This window comes from Manihot esculenta, chromosome 2, assembly GCF_001659605.2.
Source record: "Manihot esculenta cultivar AM560-2 chromosome 2, M.esculenta_v8, whole genome shotgun sequence".
Lineage (NCBI taxonomy): Eukaryota > Viridiplantae > Streptophyta > Magnoliopsida > Malpighiales > Euphorbiaceae > Manihot > Manihot esculenta.
The window spans coordinates 3,295,511-3,317,179 of record NC_035162.2 but is presented as its reverse complement, the minus strand read 5'-3'; the positions used below and the strand labels follow the sequence as shown (position 1 = coordinate 3,317,179).

The window sequence follows — 21,669 nt, the reverse complement described above, 5'->3', positions numbered from 1 at the left end:
CTAAACTAAAAAAAAAATATTTTTCATAAAATAAACAAAATTTTAATTATTACTTTGCTTCCATTGGCCTTCGCACGGATTGGAGCGCTTTTTTTTTTTTTTTTTCCTTTATTGCATAGTTGCAATGTAATGTACAATGGAGCAAATGAATACAAATAGAAAATCATATAACAAACCCAATAGGACCAAATTAAAGCCCATACTTTTGCAGAGAAATTAAATATATATATAATATATCATTATAATAAATTTGAGGTTTTTTTTATTTTTTTATTGTTGTTTTTTATATAATAGTTAAACGAAGTCTTATATAATATATTCAGAATAATTATTTGTAAGTATTTTTAATAAAATCAAAATTTTGAGTGATTAAAAGAAATATCAGTAGTTGGTGTTTAATTTATTTTTGGTAGTTTATTTATTAAAACGATGGTTAATTATTCACTCGAGAATTGAGATATAGGTTTAAAGCGATTGTATAATTATTCAATGACGTTATTTGCTCCGTTATACTCTCAATTGATTTAAGGAGGAAAAAATAAATTGAAGGTTTTCTTCATTTCAAATTAGGAAATTATATCGCTCCCTTGTGGATCAAATGCTGGATGACAATCCAATTATACACTTATAATTAATAGATGGGACCCATTAATTGATGAGGATCCCGCAGGTTATTGCTTCAATTAATACTTTTTAAACTTAGCCCAACTAACTGAAAGATTAAATTTAATGGTTTTAATTCAATTAATACATATTAAGCATTTAATTGATCGAGCGTAGAAACCAAAAGATTATATTATTTTTTCATAAAAGTGATATATTTTGGAAATATTTAAAATTTTTTATTATTATTATTTATTTTATCTCATAATTTTTTTATTTATTTATTTTATTATTTTAAAATTATTATTCATTTTCTAACACTATAATAACATATAATTAATTATTATAATTTTATTTAATTTTATATTATTTTAATATTATTTTAAATATTTTTAGTATTTAATATATTTAAAATAAATATAATTTAAAAATTAATAAAAAAATTATATTAAAAAATATAATGAATAAAAATTTAAAAAAATATATTTAAAAAAAAAAAAACATAGTGGCATGGCATTTATCCTGCAGCCACACACAACTTCCCATTGAATTGCACCAGTACTCGACCTGCGGTACAATTATTTTTAATCTGGCCGACCCCGTTTTTACTCTGTCATCTTATCATTTAATTTAAAAGAAAAATAAAGAAAAATTGAACCTGTAATCAGATTCTAATAATTGCCTGCAACTGAAACGTAGGTCCCATAAACAGAAGTGGAGCACTGTTTAGCAGCTCGGCACCTGCTACGAGCGACGACCAAGAAGACACCTTACTCACACCTCTCTCCCTCTAAACTGGGAAGCCCAAACTCATGAGAACCCAGTATTAAAGAAGCCCGACTGCAGCTTACACGAATGCCTTTAGCCCAATAAGACACAGTCTCAAATGCCAACCCGAGAAGGAACTGAGTTTAATGTTAATTTTCATTATGTGGTGTGGGTTTTGACTTCCGAGACGCTTGATGCTCCCTTTCTCTAATTCCTATTCTACATTTGACCACACTCAAAAGAATCTTCCGACCAGTTAAAAAAGCATTAACAATGGTATACACGCAAAATTTTTAAATTTTGATCAGAAAGTGTTTGCTTACGTAGCATTACACTACATGATTATTTTTATTAATATTATTATTTAAATTTATCCATACATCATTTAATTTAATTGTTTGCCAAAATAAAATTTAAAATTATTAAAGGAAAGTCATCTACGTCGTCACTAATTGTTAGTGTAGCTGAAGATTTGATGTTTATTTTCATCGTCATTTCAACTACTAATTAACTGCTAAAGTTAGTCCATTTCTAATTTCCAGTTAAAGTAGTTCGTCTTCCTTTCTTCAGCAATTGAACTGAGTAGTTTTTATGGTTCAACTATGAAAATAATGTTTTTTTAAGGCCTTGCATAGTTGAAGACTGCCCAAGTGGTGGCCCAAAAAAATAAAAAAATAAAAAAACGAGGGCGAAGTGTTTTTTTTTTTTTTTTTTTTTTTTTTTTTAAGAAGGTCAACTATTTGTTAAAGGTTTTTTCTTTTAAATGATAAATGTTAGCCAAAGCTTTAATTTAAAAGTTTATAATTAGTAGAAAATAAGCTAATATTTTGTATGAAACCACATAAGATATTTAGCACCAAATTCTTTTCTTAAGTTCTGTTTACTTCACATAAAAATATTTTTTTTATTTTTTAGTGTTTAAAACATTCAAAAAATTTAATTAATATAAAATATTTTTTAATTAAATTAAAAAATAAAATATTTTAAGAACACTTTAATATTTTTATTAAAGTCTTTATATATAAAATTTTTTAAAAATTTTATTTTTAAAATTAAAATTAAATAATAAAAAATAAGTTATTTTATTAAAAAATACTTTATATAAATTTTTTTTAAATATAAGTTATTTTTTCAAACAAATAGAGACTTAATAATAAAAAAATAAAAGAAAAATTATGTTCACTAGAAAAAAGTGAGAAAAAAATCAAAGAAATTTATTGAATAGAATAAAAATAGAAATTAAAAGATTTGATTTTATTTCAAGTTAAATTACATGTTCAGTGTAGCTTAGAAGAGCCTATTGGACATATCTTAATTACATAATATTTTCTAGCAAATTATTATTATCCATAATTAAAAAAAATATACATGAGCGGAGGTACACAACATTGAGTTAAATTAATCTCAGTATAAACCATTATATTTTTTGTTTAAACTTTTTGCACAAGCATTTAATAAAGTAATTAAATCGTCTAAAACCTTTAATTTAACCAAATTACTATTTATTTTACCTAATTAACCTAAAAATATAAAAGTAAAACAATTAATATATAAGTTTTAGAAGCTATATAAAAATTTATTATATAGCATAAACAATTAGTAAATAAAAGTGAATAGAGAGAATAATTGAAAGCTACAAGTATATATAAACATAAATGCTTATGCAGATTGATGAGCGGATATTACTATTCACCTTCCTACATAGATGCATCCATCAATATCCTTAACAGCTTACTACATGATATTATTGAATTTTTTTATTTTCATAATTATCTTATTTATTAGTTGCTGACATTAGCCACTATAAAAAAAAAAAAAAAGTCTAGTACAAAAGGGATTCCATATTTAAATTCCTAATCCTATTCCACAAAGGAAATATTCCTTACTAAAAAAAATGTGATTGTTTAGTCTTTATTACAGGCTTGTCTGATTTAAGATCATAACAACCCAGAATTGTTTCTTTGGATTTCCATAGATATTTGCTCGCTGATGAGAAAAAAAAGGATATTCTAGCTTAGCTTTGTCAATTACTATTTGAACCGAGCTTTCTTGACAAAGGCAGCAAATAATTGGAAGTTCCTTGCTAATAACAACTTGCTCTCGTAGAATGGTAGACGAGATGGGGGTTTCCAAGAAGTGGCCCAACCAATAGAGAACAAAGAAAAAGGAACGAGATGAGATGACCCCTCGATAATTATAATTCTAATGAAATAATCCATAATGGATTTTCGTCATGTAGATAACTTCATTGCGCTTTGAAAGCGATTCCACAGAAGACTTAGACCTTTGCCGTCCTTATTATATAGTTTCCTCTCTACAATAATCCCACCATTAATTTCTCTTCTTCTCCTCAATAAAACTCATGATAAGCATCCAAAATAGTGATGCCACTTATGAGAGCAGGTATTTATATGAAAAGGGTATTTGAATTTGTTAATTTTCGAAATATAAAACAAAATCTTCATGTTTTAAATAAATATACATATTCGTTCAAAACAATTTGGAATGACATCATTAAACATGATTCATGCTTTTTATGCAGTTGTGAATTTTGAGATCACACCTCTACCAGTTAGGCACAAAACTAAGTTTTCTAGCTCGGAAGTGATTTAAGATTTAGGAATAAAACATTATCTTTACCTAAATTTGGTCAACAAACAAAGCAACATGAGCAAACTCAAACTACTATATATCAAATTATTGTAATTTTTTTTGTTCAACCCCTAAAATAAAATTAGTGGAATAAAAAGATGTATGTTCAAATTTCAAGACCAAGTAGGAGTCTTTGATCAATTTACCAAGTTAAATTAAAATAATATAATTAATTAGCACCAAAGACAGTGGTTTACCAAACAAAGTCAGAATCTGCAATGAAAAGGCACGCACGGAAGAATCTTCGTAACTTTCTCCCCCAATTTTTCTTGTGCCTCGATACTATCTAATCTCAGTTTTCAATTACTGTATCATTATAAAATCCACAGCCTTGATTAACGTATTGTTGTCAATTCCAAGCTCCATAATAAAATCCTCTGCTCCTGGTCCCCTGAATTTATGTTTCTGGGCTCAAATCTCTAAATAAATACAGCTAAAAAACAGAGCTATGCTTCGGTTTTTCAGTTATTTCAGTTTCCTCTCCTTCTCCTTCATTTGCCTTTCCCGCCCTTCCTTTCCCACCAGATTTATACCGGACTCCATAACCGGCATAACCACCGATACCCACAACGTCACCGATGCTCACAACGTCACCTGGCATGATTTCGGTCGCTTCTTAGATGTCGGGAGGGGAAGTGAGGTCAGTGGCATGTCGGAGCTCAAGAAATACTTGTGTCGTTTCGGGTATCTCCCCAGCACCAACAATTTCACCGATGTCTTTGATAAAGAGTTAGAATCTGCAGTTAGAGCCTATCAATCCAGTCTGGGTTTATCTGTGACTGGGAAGCTTGACTCTGATACCATCTCAACGATCATGTCACCTAGGTGCGGTCTTAGAGACACAGCCCATAATACAACCGATAAATTGCACGTAACCCGACATTTTGCGTACTTTTACGGGAAGCCCAGGTGGGTAAAGGAATCACCGATGACCCTGACCTATGCCTTTTCAGCTAATAACATGATCGATTACATAAGTTTAGAGGAAATAAAGAGAGTTTTTAAGCACGCTTTTGCGAGATGGGCATCAGTGATTCCAGTGAGCTTCATGGAAGTGGAATATTACCAATCAGCCAATATTCGAATTGGGTGGTACCATCGAGATCACGGGGACGGAGAGCCGTTTGATGGGGTGCTTGGGGTGTTGGCGCATGCTTTCTCTCCAGAAAACGGAAGGCTTCACCTTGATGCTGCTGAAACATGGAGCGTTGATTTTGAGACGGTTAAGTCAAGAGAGGCCGTTGATCTGGAATCGGTGGCGACCCATGAGATTGGACATATACTTGGGTTGGCTCATTCTTCGATTAAGGAAGCTGTGATGTATCCAAGTTTAAGTCCAAGGTCTGTGAAAGTGGACCTCAAGCTTGATGACGTGGAGGGTGTTCAGGCTCTTTATGGGACAAACCCTAATTTCACGTTGAGTTCTTTGTTGGAGTCTGAAAATTCTTCTAACGGGGGGGGATTGGTCTGCAAAGTAGAACATCAAAATGGACCATTTCCTTGGTGGTGGTTGCTTTGTTCCTTTTTTTACGCACATGGTGACACTTTTGTTTTCAATTTGTCTTTTTTTTTTTTTTTAATAGGTATAGCAAAATGTTCACAATTCATACTCCTAAAAGGAATTCTTTGGTTTATAAGATATCTCACATCTCATGAAATTTGAATTATGGGATGACATTTTTAGTTCCTTATCAATATTATAACTTTATATTTTCATATAATATGTGTTATTGCAGATAATGGACCATCATATTAGTTTTGTAAATGAAAAAGGTTTTAAAAAGATTTACTTTCCCTAACTTGCTTGAGTAGCACAAAAGAATCATGCTCCAAGTGATGCAAAGACAGTAAGCAACCAAAGAATATGCCTAAATTGGAAACAGGAAAATAACCAAAGTATTACTTAATAATCAAGTCAATATTACAAATCCAAGGAAGGTTTTTAAATTATTTATTATGATTATATATATTGATAATTAATTATATTAAAATATATTATACAATTCATTATAATAAATAGTTGTGATAAAATTGTGTAATAAAATTTCTCTTATAATTAAGTGAAAAAAAAAACTTGTCATTAGTGTTTTGAGTCTTCAACTTAATATTTAGCCAAAACAAAAAATCAAACTTCAAAGTCTCCGCTTGGAATTGGGGGAAAAAAAAAGAAAATTACGACTGCAATTGCGTATTGGTTCAAATGAATGTGTAATTGAAAATAATTGACCACGAGCCATCATTTGGGGATCCAGCAGGGGTACGATGGACTTTTTCTACTCACTATACGAGAAGAGTAATTATGAAGTATTTAAAAAAGTGAAATTATTATGAATTTGAATTTCTGCATCGTTTTTATATGATTAAAAACTTATTTTTTATACGATGTCAAATCTATAATCTATTTTTAATATTTATATTTTTTATATATAAAAATAATTTTTTATCTAAATTAAATTTATATAAATTCATAATATTAATGTATTATAATTTATTTAAACTCTATCATTATTTTACATTGATTTATATAAATTTGATTTAATTAAATATTTTATATATACAAAAGTGATATTCCAGTTCAAAAAAATATATATATACAAAAGTGATAAAAGAGTAAAAAAAATAGAATTATCAAAATTATTATTAATTATTTATAATTATAATTTTATTTTTAATTTAATTTAGAGTTTATATGAATTTAAATTTCTTAATTCTACTCATGCTTAACATGTTTGGTTAATTTTTTTATTAGTACAATTTAAAATAAATTTTCTAAAAAATAACAGCCACGTTTTTTTTTTTGTTAGTAAAGCCCATTGTTTTCATGTTTTAAAAACAAATTCATTAATTTATATTAAAAAATAAAAAAATCCCTTTTATTTATAACTTTTATATTTTAAAAAATTAGTGAATATGGAATTGAAAAACTTGATCGTAAAACGCAAATAATGAGATAAAATTGTGTAATAAAATTTCTCTTATTCACTTTTGTTTGAACAGTATTTCTGTTATTAGTTTGAAATTTATATAAAAAAATAACGTGCACAAATAACATTTAGATACGTGTTTAATAATAAATTAACGTGTTTTATGCTATTGACTTTTGTGTTTAGGTAGGATTTTTTTATTAACTTTTAAGGTTAATTAATTAATTAGTTAATTTGAATTTTTAAATCATATATAAAAATAAATAACGAGCACATATAATGTATTTTTTTTATAATACATACAATGTATAAATAAAATACTAGTTTATATAAAGTATACCTTTCAAAAATTTAATTCAAAAAATATTATTTTCCCATTGAGAAGTGAGTGATTTAAGTTGATAAATTAATGTATTTCAGAAAAAATTTATAAATAAATTAATAATGTGGAAAACAAAATTGAGATCTATAGTCCTAAAAAAAAAAAAAAAAAATTCTGGCTCTTAATTGAATAGTAGCACTGTCAATTAACCAACAAAAAATTTATATATATAAAAATCTTAATAAAAATGTTAATGTGTAAAAAATAAATTTTATATTTAAAACATAAATCATTTTCTTTAAAATGATTTAATTTTTTTATTAAAAAAATAATTAAATTTTTGAATACTCTACATATTAAAAAATATGAAAAATATTTTTTTTATAAAACATAAAGAGCCTAAGTATTTTTATTATAAAAATTAATAAATAATTTTAATAACATTAAGAGAGTCACCAGTAATTATTAAATATAAATCTTAATTAAAATATAAAAGAAAATTGTCTATCCAATATGACATCTATCAAAATGCTTACAAGTAATACAAAAACAATATTTTTCTTTGTAACCAAAGAGTTGGTAGAAAGGAAATTATAAAAAAATGTATTTTATTATAATTGAATGTAGCTCAGTATATCGATGAGCTAAATTACACAGCTTTAAATAAGTAGAAAAACAACCATAGTAGCAAATAAACAGGAGAAAATAACTGAACTAACTTAGGCAATCAAACTCATCACTCGCAGAATCATAACCACTTAGACACATTCAAAGTAAAACATATTTACAAAAATACACCTTATCACTCCAATGCTCTAGCACACGGCAATCACCTTATTACTCCAGAGGGATGAACACATCCTTATAACTCCTTAAGCTATTATCCCCCCTCAAACTTTGTCGGGGCTGAAGACAAAGTTTGTGTCGAAATTGAGCCAGGCGAGCTTTAGTCATTGACTTAGTAAATATGTCAGCCAGTTGGAAAGTGGACGGAATGTGCTTAGTGATTAAGACCCCTTGAGCAACTCGTTCTCTCACATAATGATAGTCCAAAGCTATGTGTTTGCTACGGGCATGAAGAACCGGATTAACAGTCAAATATAAAGCACTTAAGTTATCACCATAAAGTATAGGTGGATTACGTTGAGGAACTCGTAAATCATCCAACAGATATCCTAACCAAGTTAACTCTGCGGCGGCATGAGCCATAGCTCGATACTCTGCCTCGGTGCTGGAACGGGCAACAGTAGTCTGTTTCTTGGCACACCAAGAAACAATATTAGACCCTAGAAAAGTGCAGTAACCAGTTGTGGAACGTCTTGTCATCTGACAGTCGGCCCAGTCTGCATCAGAAAAAGCAGAAAGAGCAAGTGACGTATCTGCTGTAAGAGAAAGACCTAAGTCAAGAGTGCCTTTTAAATAACGTAAAATACGGCGAACATATTTGAGGTGGGACATGTGAGGAGAGTGCATAAATTGGGAAACATAATTAACACTAAAAGAAAGGTCTGGACGGGTAAGCGTGAGATACTGCAATGACCCTACAAGCACACGAAAATAACTTGGATCATCAACAGGTGTGTCAACGGATGTAGACACCGATTTTTGGACCAATGGCGTGGGCATAGGCTGGCATTCTAGCATTTGAGCACGCTCCAAAATGGAATAGGCATAATGAGTCTGGGATAAATGAAGTCCAGTGGTTGTGGATTGAACCTGAATGCCCAAGAAGTGATGTAAAGGACCAAGATCTTTCATAGAAAATTTTGAATTTAAAACCTGCAAAAATGACTGAACAAGAGTACTAGAAGAGCCTGTAAGAAGCATATCGTCAACATAAATTAGAAGAATTAAAGTACCAGCTGCCGAATGGAAAACAAATAGAGAAGGATCTGCAAGACTACAATAAAACCCATATTGCAGTAAAAAAACACTCAGTCTATCAAACCAGGCACGCGGCGCCTGTTTCAATCCATAAAGAGCTCGTTGGAGGTTACAAACATAGGAAGGATTATTAGAATCAATCATTCCTGGTGGCTGTTCCATATAAATATTCTCAGAAATAAATCCATGCAAGAAAGCATTTTTCACATCTAACTGACAAATAGGCCAATGCCTGACCAACGCAACAGTTAAAACCAAACGAATTGTGCCCGGTTTAATAACAGGTGAAAACGTTTCAGTGTAATCTACACCGTCTAGTTGATGAAACCCTTTAGCAACAAGACGGGCCTTTAACCTATCTAAAGTGCCATCTGGTTTCAACTTAGCTTTATACACCCATTTACACCCTATAACATGCAAATCAGATATACGGGGAACTAAGGTCCAAGTCTTATTTCTAGTCAAGGCATTAAATTCATCAAGCATAGCATTTTTCCAACCATTATGAGCAAGAGCATGTTTAACATTTTTTGGTTCAGGCGGAATAACAGAAGACATAGTAACATTCAAAGCATATCGTGGATTGGGTTTAACAATACCTGATTTTGAACGAGTAATCATAGAATGATTAGGTGCTATACCCTCAACATGCTCCTCAGGTACATTAATTTCAGCTAAAGAAGAATTACCTGCTCCTGCACTAACCGAATCACCTATGTGTAGAACCTCTAAAGACTGCTCCTGTTGTGCACTAGATTCAATCATGTGCTGATCCGTGATGGGTTGATCATGGAGCAATGGAGCGGCAACAGGAAGCTCCTCTGGTTCCTGGTCTTGAATCAACTCGGCTTCTGGTTGTTCTGCAAATACCCCAACTGCAGAAAACTGATCGGCTAGTACATCTGAAGTATAAGACAGAACGTGGTCTGTTAATTGGTGTTGAGATGTTGTAGATGAACCAGCTTCCTGAGCTGCTGCTGGTACAACAGCAGTTTGGTCCGTTTGCAAGGGTTGTCCAGCAGACACAGCAGTGGCTGTTTGTTGAGCAGCTAGTGGGTCAGCTGGTGACTGTAACACTACTGCTGACTGTGTGCCTGCTGCTGGCGGGGACAGCACATCAGACTCTTCTTCACACGGCAAAATACCTGCTACATCAACAGCTGAAATAAATGGTGCACATTCCTGTAAACTAAGAGAAGAATCAGTTACATTAGTTTGGGTATTTAAACCAGAACAATCAGGTAGCCAAGAATTCATAATTTTAAGAGCAAAGGATTTATCAAAAGATGACGACTTGAAAGGAAAAACTGCCTCATCAAAACTTACATGACGGCTTATGATAAATTTTTTAGTTCTAGGGTTAAAGCATTTATAACCTTTGTGTTTTTCACTGTAACCAACAAAAACACATAAGCAAGATTTTGGATCAAACTTATGACTTCTAGAATCCCAAATGTATGGAAAGCACTTCGAACCAAAGACCCGTAATGAACTATAATCAAAATGGAATCCATGTAGCATATAAAATGGTGTCTCATTGCCCAACACAGTAGTAGGTAACCTATTCAAAAGAAAGACAGCAGTCTGAAAAGCCTCTACCCACATACATAACGACATATGGCTATGGTACATCATAGTTAAACCTAGTTCACGTATTACTCGATGTCGCCGTTCAACGGCACCTGTTTGTTCAGGAGTATATGGACATGAAATGTGATGTTTTATGCCATGTGCAAGAAAATGAGAAGACAAAGCATTATTAACAAACTCACCTCCTCCATCGGAATGAAAAACTTTAATTCGCTTCCCAAATTATCGAAATATAAATTGTTCAAATGCTAAATAAGTAACAAAGAAATCAGATTTCTTCTTTAAAGGAACTATCCAAGAATATTTTGAAAAGTCATCAACAAAACATGCATAAAACTTAAACTTAGAAAAAGAAATTACAGGGGCTGGTCCCCATAGATCACAATGAATCTTATCAAAACTAGATGAACTAGTATGTTCTGAAGAATTAAAAGGAAACTTACTCAATTTGCCTAACTGGCAACTATCACACAAAAACTTAGATTGCAATGAACCTTTTACATCAACTAGATTTTTATTAAATAAAACTGAAACTGCAGAAGCTTGTGGGTGTCCTAATCGTTGATGCCAAATCTCAGCAGTACCAGTCCTAAACCGATTCGAGAAATAAGCTGTAGGTACTCCAGACAACGTATACAAATTACGCCTCCTTGGTCCTGTTAAGAGCACCTGTCCCGTTTCCCGATCCTTTACATTAACAGACACGTTAGAGAATTCACAGTTTACAGGATATTCATCAGTCAGTTGGCTAATGGATAACAAGTTCTGTTTTAAATCAGGAACAGATAACACATTAGAGATAGGCAAATTATATTTTTGGTTTAAACAGGCTGTACCTACACCATCAATTGGCAGGAAGGTACCATCCCCTATCGTAATCGAATCAGGTCCATCATACTTATCAATATTTTTTAGAAGAAGTTTGTTACCTGTCATGTGATCAGACGCGCCCGAATCAGCTACCCAGTCCGTTTCCACGACTCCATTGTTAAGCGTGAGAGCTGCAAGGGCTTGTTGAGGATCTTCACGTTGTGCTTTAGATATCCACCAGCAGATTTTGGCTATATGCCCCTTTTTGCCACAGTATTGGCAAATTTCATCCTTATAAAGTTCCCGTTCAGCAGCAGTCATTCTTCGCTGACCAGGTGGTGGAGGGCGACGTTGAGAGGAGTATGATCCTCTGTTCTGACCCTGTCCTCGAGTTTGTTGGGCCTGAAACCCCCATCCATGAGAATCGAAATTGTTGCGTCGATTCGAACTGGAATTGGCTTGTTTCTGTTGATTACCATAAAAGGCAACATGCGCGATCTGGTCAAGCGCAGAATCCGACTGATTGGAGAACCAACTTCGCCTCTGATCCAGATTTTTTAATTGGGAAACCAGCTCGTTGTAACTTGGCCGTGGTGGTTTGAGCATGGTGGTGGTGAAGGTCTCATATTGCGGACCTAAACTTGTGAGAAGACAGAAGATCTTTTCATCGTCTGGAACTTTCTTCCCGATTGCAGCCAGATTATCACAAATCTCCTTAAACAAGCGTAAGTGCTCTGTGATTGTTTTATTTTCATCTTTTCGAAAATAAGTTAGCTGTTGGCGTAGGGTAAATACCCTTTCTTGTGAATCTTGTGCATAGGCCTCTTTTAATGCACTCCAAACAGCACACACAGTTTCTAGCCCAATGATAAGTCCCAGAGATTCTTCGCTAAGGGTTCCGTAGATCCACCCTCGAAGCAATCGGTCAGACTTTTGCCATGTCTTAAATTCATTTGACTGCTGTGGTTGATAATTTTCTGGAATTGGTGTTGGAGGAGGAGTGAATTTCTGATATGCTGGAAATTCCGCCACTAAATGATCGGATAATTCTTGACTCTCAGCTAAACTCAACACCTGTTCTCTCCAAAGTTGGTAATTGGTTTGTTTCAGCTTTAGTGTAACGAAATTCGCTACATTCAAGGTAGAAGAAGCCATGGTGAGTGGACAGAAAGAAAAGAAAAAAAGAGCGATACTTTTGCTCTTTCTGGCTCTGATACCAAAAGGAAATTATAAAGAAATGTATTTTATTATAATTGAATGTAACTCAGTATATCGATGAGCTAAATTACACAGCTTTAAATAAGTAGAAAAACAACCATAGTAGCAAATAAACAAGAGAAAATAACTGAACTAACTTAGGCAATCAAACTCATCACTCGCAGAATCATAACCACTTAGACACATTCAAAGTAAAACATATTTACAAAAATACACCTTATCACTCTAATACTCTAACACACGACAATCACCTTATTACTCCAGAGGGGTGAATACATCCTTATAACTCCTTAAGCTATTAGGTAGCACATTTATTTCACATAAAAAATAGTTCTTCTGAATTTAAGTTGCAAAAGAGGAGGCATCTTCCATTTTTTTATTAAATTGTTATTTAATTTATTGAATTAAATAAAATTAATAATTTAGATTCCATTTATTTTATAAAAAATATTTTCTGTATTTTCTAATATTTAAAATACTCAAAAAATTAATAAACAAAAAATATTTTTTTATTCAAAAAATTATTTAAAAAAAATATTTTCTTCCTTTATCATCTTTATAAGATCTATATATAAATTTTTTATTAAATTTTAATTTTTAAATTAAAATTAAATATTAAAAAATAAGCTAATCATTAAAAAAAATTTTCATTTTTTATAGATTTTTTTTAAATATAAATTATTTTTTAAATAAATGGAGGTTTGTTTTTTATAAATTACATTTTTTGTAATTTTTGTAGTAATTTCAGCCGTTCAATCAAGTTCTATTAGCTCTATGTAATGAAAAATACAACTATGTGATTTATATAATTTAAAGTCTTATCATTTAATTTTCGTTATGATATTTTTTCCCATCTTTAAATATATTGATAATAAAAATTTAATTTAAACTTATCGAAGAATAAAAGAGTAAATAAAAAAAATTGTATAAATTAAGTAATAAAATTTTTAAATGAAAAATATAAATAGTTAATTTTGTTAAAACCAAAAAGGCAAGTAATATTTTTTTTTTCCTATTTACCATATTTTCCCAAATGAGAAGAGTTCTTTTGATGGCAGGGCTTAGATCCAATCCAATCCAATCCAAAATCCAACCCGATCCGACCCTCTTTGACTACGCCTTGATTGTTTGGCCTTCGCAGCTAAAACCCTAAACCCTCACGACATAGCATTCCCTTCTGCGGTTCCGCCAGGTCTTCTCCCCATCTCTGTTCATCTCCCGTCATGGCCTCGTCTTGCAACAGATTCATCTCTAGATCATCCCTGTCGTCCCTTAAATCCGTCATCAGATCCAACGCTCCAAAATCTCCTGTTATCAGATCAACCATTTCGTCCTCTCCTTCTCCTCATTCCCCCTCCTCTTCCCTTCCTCGCCGCTTCTCTTTCTCTTCCAGGTACGTGTATGCACTTGTGCATTCATGTGTGATTGATTTTTTATATGTATTTGTATGTGATTGATATTTATTTGGCAGGGCTCCGTCTGAGCTGGGATGCGTGCAGTCGCTGCTGCCGCTGCACAGCGCGGTGGCGACGGCGAGGATGACTTCATGCTTGAGCACGACATCAAGGAGTTGCCGAGCACTTTCACAGGGTACACTCTGCTGCACCTCTCCCGGCCTCTAGTAGTTTATTGCTATGTTTTAGAGTGTGAGTAGTTTTGTTGCTTCTCCTAAACTGTGACTTCTTATTTTGTTCCAAACCCTCGATTTGTATTGATTATTAGTGGTTGAATTTGTTCATTTTTCCTGTTTCCGTTTGATTGAATCTCGTTTTCCTTTATCGTGTTATTTTTGGTACTGTTTGTCTTACCAATTTGAATTAGATAGTAGCATTATTGTGATTAATCTAATAATGAGAGTAGCGATAGAGAAAGAGAAGATAATTTTAATTTTGGAGTTGGAGACTGCACAAAAAATTTGGATGGTTTCATTAGTGGCATGCTTGGTTCCTTGGCTCCAAGGTAATGCGAGGTTAAAGTTAGTGATCCAACTTTTTAATCACAGTGTCAGAAATTAGCAGTTGACTTGAGATTCTTTACCCTTTATGGGGTTTTATCTTGTTAGATCTATTAGGTTCACTGTTTGGTTGAGCGAGCTCAGGTTCATTAGATAAATCAAATTCGGGTACTTAAGCGGCAGGAGAGTGCTTTAATCGGGGTTTTAACACCATCTGACTGGAATATTTGGTTCCTGCAGGCACATAATTCGAAAGAAATAAACTTGGGACCTGTCAATTATGGCCCACTGCATCTTTATCAAGTATGAAACTACGAGTGCTTTGTTAGTGTGATGTTTTTCACAGTAATCTTAGAAATATTTGTTATTTCAGAATCCAGGGTTTTGTTTATATTTTGTCATTATTTTCTATAAATATACATCTATTGGCTTATCTGTAATTTGTGTCAAGGAAATCTTGTAAAATCAATAGAAGGATTTTTCAAAAAATTTTTCCTGTTGAAATATAATTTGTATCATGCTACTGTGGTGTTATAATTTGGTGCCAAAATTCCTGTTAATTAATAACGATGTTTTGTTTAGAAGCAGTTTGTTGTTCTGCTGATATCAATTGCTTCCCTTCACTGCATATGCTATCATGATTTTGTGACTCACATTCATCTCCGCAGAGTGGATTATTGTAATTCATTTGCTTGATTTCTCTCTGAAATATCAAGTCATGTTCCATGATCTATATTCTTAACTTTCAGTTTTCATAGGTCTAGTGCATGCCTGCTTCTTCTTCAATATTCTAAAAATTATATAGCAGATTAACTCATGACACCTGTTGTGCATTTAGTGATGACACTTCTACATTGTAGCTCACTTCTGCATAAAAAGTAAACGAAATAGGGGAGTTAGGTGAGATTAGGACAAACGAGGCAGCAAACTTGTGAATGTTTTTAATTACAAATATATTGGCTTGAACTAGATATACAAAATTTATTTATGAGCAATTGAGGATAGTATGGTAACTTAGCTGCTCCTTTTCCCAGATGGAGTTGATGGTACGTGAAACATGTGTGCTGTTTTTGGAGGTGGGTCCTGTCATCAACTATACAGTTGAGTGTGACAATATGGGAAACTTTGGAGATGATATTTGTTGCATGACTTCTTAAATGTCATTATCTATATCTTTTTGGCAGTGATAAAATATTCTGCAACCAATCTTGTGATTATTTGGGAAATTGCAATCCAGTGAATTATATATTGTCAAAACTATTTTCTGGATTTCTAAACTTGCGGCGATTGCAAAACAACAGAGTCCTGTTAATTTATACCAGAATGCTGTTATTCATGTTTTATTCTAAATTTAGTCTCATTTTGCTCATCGGTTTTCTGATTCCACCATTTTTTTCCTCAGAGCTTGGTCTGTCAGTTCCAAGGTAACCTGTTGGGGGAAAAAGCTTTGTGATGGGAGATTGTCTTTGCATGATTGAAGAACCAAGGCCTAATAGCTTTTCAATACTGTGAAGATTTTTTTGTCAATTTATAAGTGCGTGCTAAACCTTTAAAGCAGTGAAGCTGATTATGAGTCTTCATAACATAGGGGACCCATCAACTGAAATGTAACAATTACATGCTATTGGTTAGTATTGTCATGCAGCCATTATATGTTCAATAGGCCCTATGCATTTCGTCCTCTTGATTTCGTAATTTGCTGATGTGATGCAAGCTAATTTCAGATTTCTGGAGGACCCACAGTTTTTTTTTTCCTTCCCTATTTTTGTTACAAAACAAGGTATTTGATAACTCTATTTGGTAATTGCCCTAAAGTAACAACACATGTTCATTTTCCGATTTCTGAGGGACCTATTTCCCCTTAGAAACCTGTAGGAGCTTGAGAACTGAAACTCCAGCTGTATTGACCAGGTCCCATGAGACTAGATGGCATCAGACTAGGATAGTTGTCTCTTCGGACCATATTCGTATCTAGAGCAGTTTCTAGTATAATCCGTAAACTAGGGCAAAAAGCAATTATGACTTGTACCCAACAAAGCATAAGGTGAGTATTGAAATATGCCTACAGCAGTTTCAACTTTAAATTCGGTTTTAGACTGGTATAGTTGGACCATGGTGGCTTCTAGGTCTCCTGTCTCTGGTTTAATTTCTGAAATTGACAAAAATCAACGGGTGTTGTCCATGATAGGATAAGAATTATCTTGTAATTATGCAACATCATTGGACAGAATCAAAGAGGGAGGAAATGGTTGCGAATTGCGATGTGGTTGCATTGCATTTTTTTATCTACAACCAATTGTTATGGAGGAACGCAGATGTGCCGGTCAGCGGCGGGTTCACAAAGAAAACTCCAGTCAAGTTTTTTTTTTTTTTTACTCTACTAACATTATTGCATTTAAAGCCCACCAATGATCACTATGTGCACATTTCAGAGTAGGGTGTAGGGGAGTCGAGCTCAGTATTCCAGAGTGACTTCCAAGTGCCATTAGTCAACTCAGCTAGTGGCCGGTTGGCTAGTCAAATAACCAATGAAAACACAAGGAACCGGCAAAAGGTAAAGTAAAACGGAAAAAAGAATTTCCTCCACCAGTTGAAGACCAAGTAAAGCAGAATTAACATTGGAGATAAAGTTTGGAACTTTTACTTCACTGGTGTTACTCGGCGTATATAAATATACTCATTTCTGAGAATTGGTCACTGTCCCAGAGATGATGAAATTGTCCAGGTTAATTACGGTTCTAACATATTACTGAAATGCCTCGTTTGCAGAAGTTATATGGACATGAATTACACGCAAGTTCTCAGTATAAGCCTTCTGGCATTTCAATTTTCAATCACCACAAAATGAAATTACGTTTCAGGAAGCACTTGCATTTTCCCAGGCGTATCAACCATAGGTTTTTTTCAATATAATTAAATGGGTCCAGGCCCAGAGTAACAACACAAACTTAAACCACTAATGTCATGAAGTGGGCCAGAAGGCCCAAGAAATCACCTCCGGACTCCGGAGGAGGGTCAAGGAGCTCATGGCTCCCCTTCCCACAGATATGGGTGGAAGCAATCCTTGGCAACCAATATGCACTCCCGTTGGCCTTTCTGTGAATATGATAAAACTTTAAATTCCCATTCACGCTGAATCAACTCCCTTACGTTATAGTTTCTCCTTATCCTGCAAGTAAGACCGTGACAGCCCGAGGAACATCAACCTCTTAGAGCACCATGCGACTACCGCTGATTCTCCACCTCAATATCTTAAGCAACCGCGCATTCCAGGCCATAGACAAACGTTGAAACAAAACCCACAATTCAGCAAATGGGGATTGAGCATGACAAAACTTCATCCAGAAACCTCCATGCTAAGTACCTTCATGATCACGGATCAAACCTCCAGAACATAAGCAGACCGTATATAAGGTTTGAATCCGTCATCCGCGTTGGACTCGGTGGAGTGGACCGGCCAATTGAAGTCTTTTCTCCCTCTTCGCTTTGGTGGAGGCGGGAAGAGAAGATTAAGCATGATGAATTGATAAAATCTTTAGCTTTGCTCTTCATAATATCCACCATGTTATGACAGCCGGTATATCCTTCATTAAAGCTGTGCTCTTCACAATTATCTTCATCAAAAGCCCTTGTTTCGCCGATTCCAAATAGATAAATGAATGACTATGGGGCGGCCCCTTCCACCTCAATCCAACTAGAACCAACTTCTTTTCTCACCCCTCTCTCCCTCATGATCTTTCTCACTCTGCTCACATCTCTCCATTTGCCATAAGATGCAAATATGTTAGACATCATGACATAGACATAACCGTCATCACCCTCCAATTCAATAACTTTTGCTGCTGCTATGTTTGCGACATTCAAATCCCTACAAGCTCCACAAGCACCAAGCAAAGCCCTCCAAACGGTCCCACTTGATCCAAATGCTAGTTCATATATCATCCTCTTTGCCTTCCACAATTTCCCTCTTTGTCCCATAAGCCGAATCATTGAACAGCAGTGCTCAACAGTTGGTTCAATCCCGTAATCGTTGAGCATAGATTCGAAATACCAAATTGCCTTCTGCAGTGGCACCTCGGTATTGGAGCATGCAGCTATTACATTAAGAAATGTGATCCCGTCAGGTTTCAAATCCTCGACAGTTTTCATTTCCTCAAAATGTTGGATCACCTTATATGAATCACCATTGTGAGCATAGCCAGAGATCATTGCATTCCATGTTATTATATTCCTTTTAGGTAACAACTGAAACACAGATTCAGCATTCTTTACTTGCCCACATTTGGAGTACATGTCGATGAGAGCGCTCCCGACCACTAAATATGTATCCAAACCTCCCTTTGTTGCACAACCATGGATCAGCATTCCCCATTTCAAAGCCGCAAGACCAGCGACACCTCTCAAAAGAACTGAATAAGTATACTCGTCCATTTTAATTTCACTTGAATGCATTTTAGTGAAAAAGCTCAAGGCTTCTCGTGCTCGATTTTTGTTGACCAGTGATGTTATGATGGAATTCCAAGAAGATGAATTCGGTTTTGGCATATTCAACAAAATTTCAACAGCATCCTCTACACTGCCAAACTGAGCAATCCCGTTAATAATTTCATTATATGAGATGGTGTCCGGCTCAGGCATCTGATAGAAAAATCCGCATGCCAATTCAAGTCTTCGGTTTCTAGCACTTGCAGCTATAACTGAATTCCAAGAAATTATGTCTTTATCAATCATTTCCTCAAAAACACAAATTGCCTCCTCTACAGAAGCACATTTGCCATACATATCAATCAAGCAATTCCCAACAACAATGGCACACTCCAGGCCATATTTAACTATCTTGCAATGAATTGACCTGCCAATCTCCAAAATATTTAGGTGGGCAGAAGCAGATAAAGCCAGTGTAAATGAGTAGGCATCTGGACATGTACCAGACCTCTCAAGTTGAAGAAACAAAAACAATGCCTTCCTAAACTGCCCAGAATGCACGTAAGCGGAAATCAAGGTATTCCAAGAGACTGCATTAGGTTGAGGAATTTCATCAAACGCTTTGTCAGCGTCACTTATAGACTCCGTTACGCTATAGAACCTAAGCAAGGCAGTGGAGACAAAGACATTGGGGGCAAACCCAGATTTAAGAATGTAAGCATGAAGTTGTCGGGTGTAAGAGTGGAAGCCCAGGTCCGTAGAAGCTCGAAGAAGGTGAAGCAGAGAATAGGCATCAGGTTTGGTGGCAGAGTTGAGCAATTTAGACGCATTGTAGAATGCGAGCTCCTTCGTGGTGCCGCCTTGGGCAAGGACTGGAACTATCGCAGACCAAGATTGGATATGGAGATGTGGGATTTTGTTAATTGAAATGTTGACAGTAATTTTATTTAAGAGCGGCGAGTGTGGATGATGTTGCTTTTGGGGGAATTCTTTGAGTCCCTTCAAGAGGGACATTCGCATGGATCTGAGCGACAGTCGGCAACACCAGGCTGCTTGTGCTGCCATTCTTAGAATTATACATACACATACACACTGATAGATTCTTAGACTGACTTGGCTTATCATCTATTTTTTTTAATGGATGATCCATTTGTTTATTATTTATATTTTATAAATAAATATTTTTATTAAAATAATAAATAAATATAAAATTTACAAACGTAATTAAATTATTAAATTAAAAGGGTTTAATTTGAAGTTAAAATAAATTAATATTTTCTATTTAAAATACTTATTTAATAAATGCGATAAATTTAACAGAAAAAAATTACAATTAATACAATTTAATTAAGCTTATAACTTAGAGTAAATTTGTTTGAAAATCTAAGTTACAATTGTTAAAAGGTTTGAAGGTTTTTAACTATTGTCTTAATTATTATTAATTAAAAAAGCTATTTTTATTATTATTAGTGATTAAATTTATGAATTAGTAAAATTTTAAAAAAAAATTATTATGCGGTTGCTACCGGATCAACTCTCCAACTCCACGTGTCAACCAACGGTATAAGTCTCTAGGTTTGAACGGTAAGTTACAATTACACGTCCATAACCTTTAAAAGATATAGAAAATTTTATTATTTATTTTAGCCAGCCCCTATATTTGAAGAGTAATTATTATTCCATTTATTTTTGTACAAATATCTCCATGATTATCTTTAAAAAGATTAAAGAAATATATTTAATACAGTTGAATGTTTCCCTCATCTATTTTTTATATGTCATTTAAGAGTTAATTAAAAATATAATTACTATTGTCTAAATTACTTGTTATTCATCAGACTCAAGAATCAAATATTTAATATTTATAAATAAAATAAATATTTGAAATATTTTATTTTTTAAAAGAGTGGATATGTTATAAATAAAATTTAATTTTAATTAATAAATCTCGGAATATATGTAATTATGCCAAAAAAAAAAAGATCTTTTCTTTTTTCTTACTTTCATCTCCCGTTTTTCCGTCAATGTAAAACATAAGGTAACAATCCCATCCCAGGGTAGAGCGGAGGAGCAAAATGCATGGAAGGGTTCGTAGTTGCGAAACACGTCGTAAGCTACTGCATATTCCCATCGACAGCTAGAGAATTAAGTTTACCATATGTGTCACTGCTTCATCTAACTCAGCTCACATTTCTCCTGCCTGCCATTTGGCACGCATACGTGCCATAACATCACAATTCTTTATACATATACATGTATTGTTGGCGGATCTACTGTGAGGCTGTAGGTATTTATTTGATTTTTTTAAAAAAGATAAAATATTTGATGTTTAGAAAAGTGAACTATAAATAAACTATTTGATTTTTTATTTAATTAATAAAATAGTAAAATAATAAATTTAATTTTGTTTTCGTCTACTAAATCTTTCTAAAACGGATCTCCGAATATCATTGTTTTCAATTTAGATGTTAAACACCTGAAGTAAACGTATCATTATGTAATTAAGGATTCATTAGATA

General features: G+C 33.4%; 3 protein-coding genes across 14 annotated transcripts; 2 read left to right on the top strand and 1 right to left on the bottom strand.

The window, feature by feature from the left end:
- Positions 1–4,262: 4,262 nt before the first annotated feature.
- On the top strand, positions 4,263–5,598 carry LOC110609644 (metalloendoproteinase 4-MMP). Its single transcript, XM_021749387.2, is given in 2 exon segments — positions 4,263–5,476; positions 5,479–5,598. Coding segments are annotated over 2 exon segments (1,092 nt in total). The 5' UTR covers positions 4,263–4,471; the 3' UTR covers positions 5,566–5,598.
- An 8,252-nt stretch (positions 5,599–13,850) lies between these two features.
- On the top strand, positions 13,851–16,406 carry LOC110605841 (protein NONRESPONDING TO OXYLIPINS 2, mitochondrial). Of its 12 annotated transcripts, none has more exons than XM_043954288.1 (5): positions 13,851–14,164; positions 14,243–14,417; positions 14,966–15,028; positions 15,760–15,801; positions 16,128–16,406. In XM_043954288.1, exons 1-2 carry the CDS (start codon positions 13,995–13,997, stop codon positions 14,391–14,393), a joined length of 321 nt encoding a protein of 106 aa, XP_043810223.1. In that variant the 5' UTR covers positions 13,851–13,994; the 3' UTR covers positions 14,394–14,417; positions 14,966–15,028; positions 15,760–15,801; positions 16,128–16,406. The 12 variants fall into 12 exon arrangements, with proteins under 12 accessions (XP_043810223.1, XP_043810224.1, XP_021600228.1 ...); XM_043954289.1 differs by having other exon boundaries at positions 15,760–15,825; XM_043954292.1 differs by having other exon boundaries at positions 13,853–14,164; positions 14,243–14,361.
- A 1,140-nt stretch (positions 16,407–17,546) lies between these two features.
- On the bottom strand, positions 17,547–20,224 carry LOC110608540 (putative pentatricopeptide repeat-containing protein At5g47460). The gene has a single exon (XM_021747791.2). The coding sequence runs from the start codon at positions 20,213–20,215 to the stop codon at positions 18,389–18,391; it is 1,827 nt and encodes a 608-aa protein (XP_021603483.2). The 5' UTR covers positions 20,216–20,224; the 3' UTR covers positions 17,547–18,388.
- Positions 20,225–21,669: the final 1,445 nt, after the last annotated feature.

What these genes read in the sequence shown, in the direction of transcription:
- LOC110605841 (XM_043954290.1), top strand. Translation starts at nt 13,995, where the DNA reads ATGGCCTCGTCTTGCAACAGATTCATCTCTAGATCATCCCTGTCGTCC. An exon ending in CGCTTCTCTTTCTCTTCCAG is followed by an intron (nt 14,165 to 14,242) that starts GTACGTGTATGC and finishes TTTATTTGGCAG; the next exon opens with GGCTCCGTCTGAGCTGGGAT.
- LOC110608540 (XM_021747791.2), bottom strand. Translation starts at nt 20,215, where the DNA reads ATGGCAGCACAAGCAGCCTGGTGTTGCCGACTGTCGCTCAGATCCATG.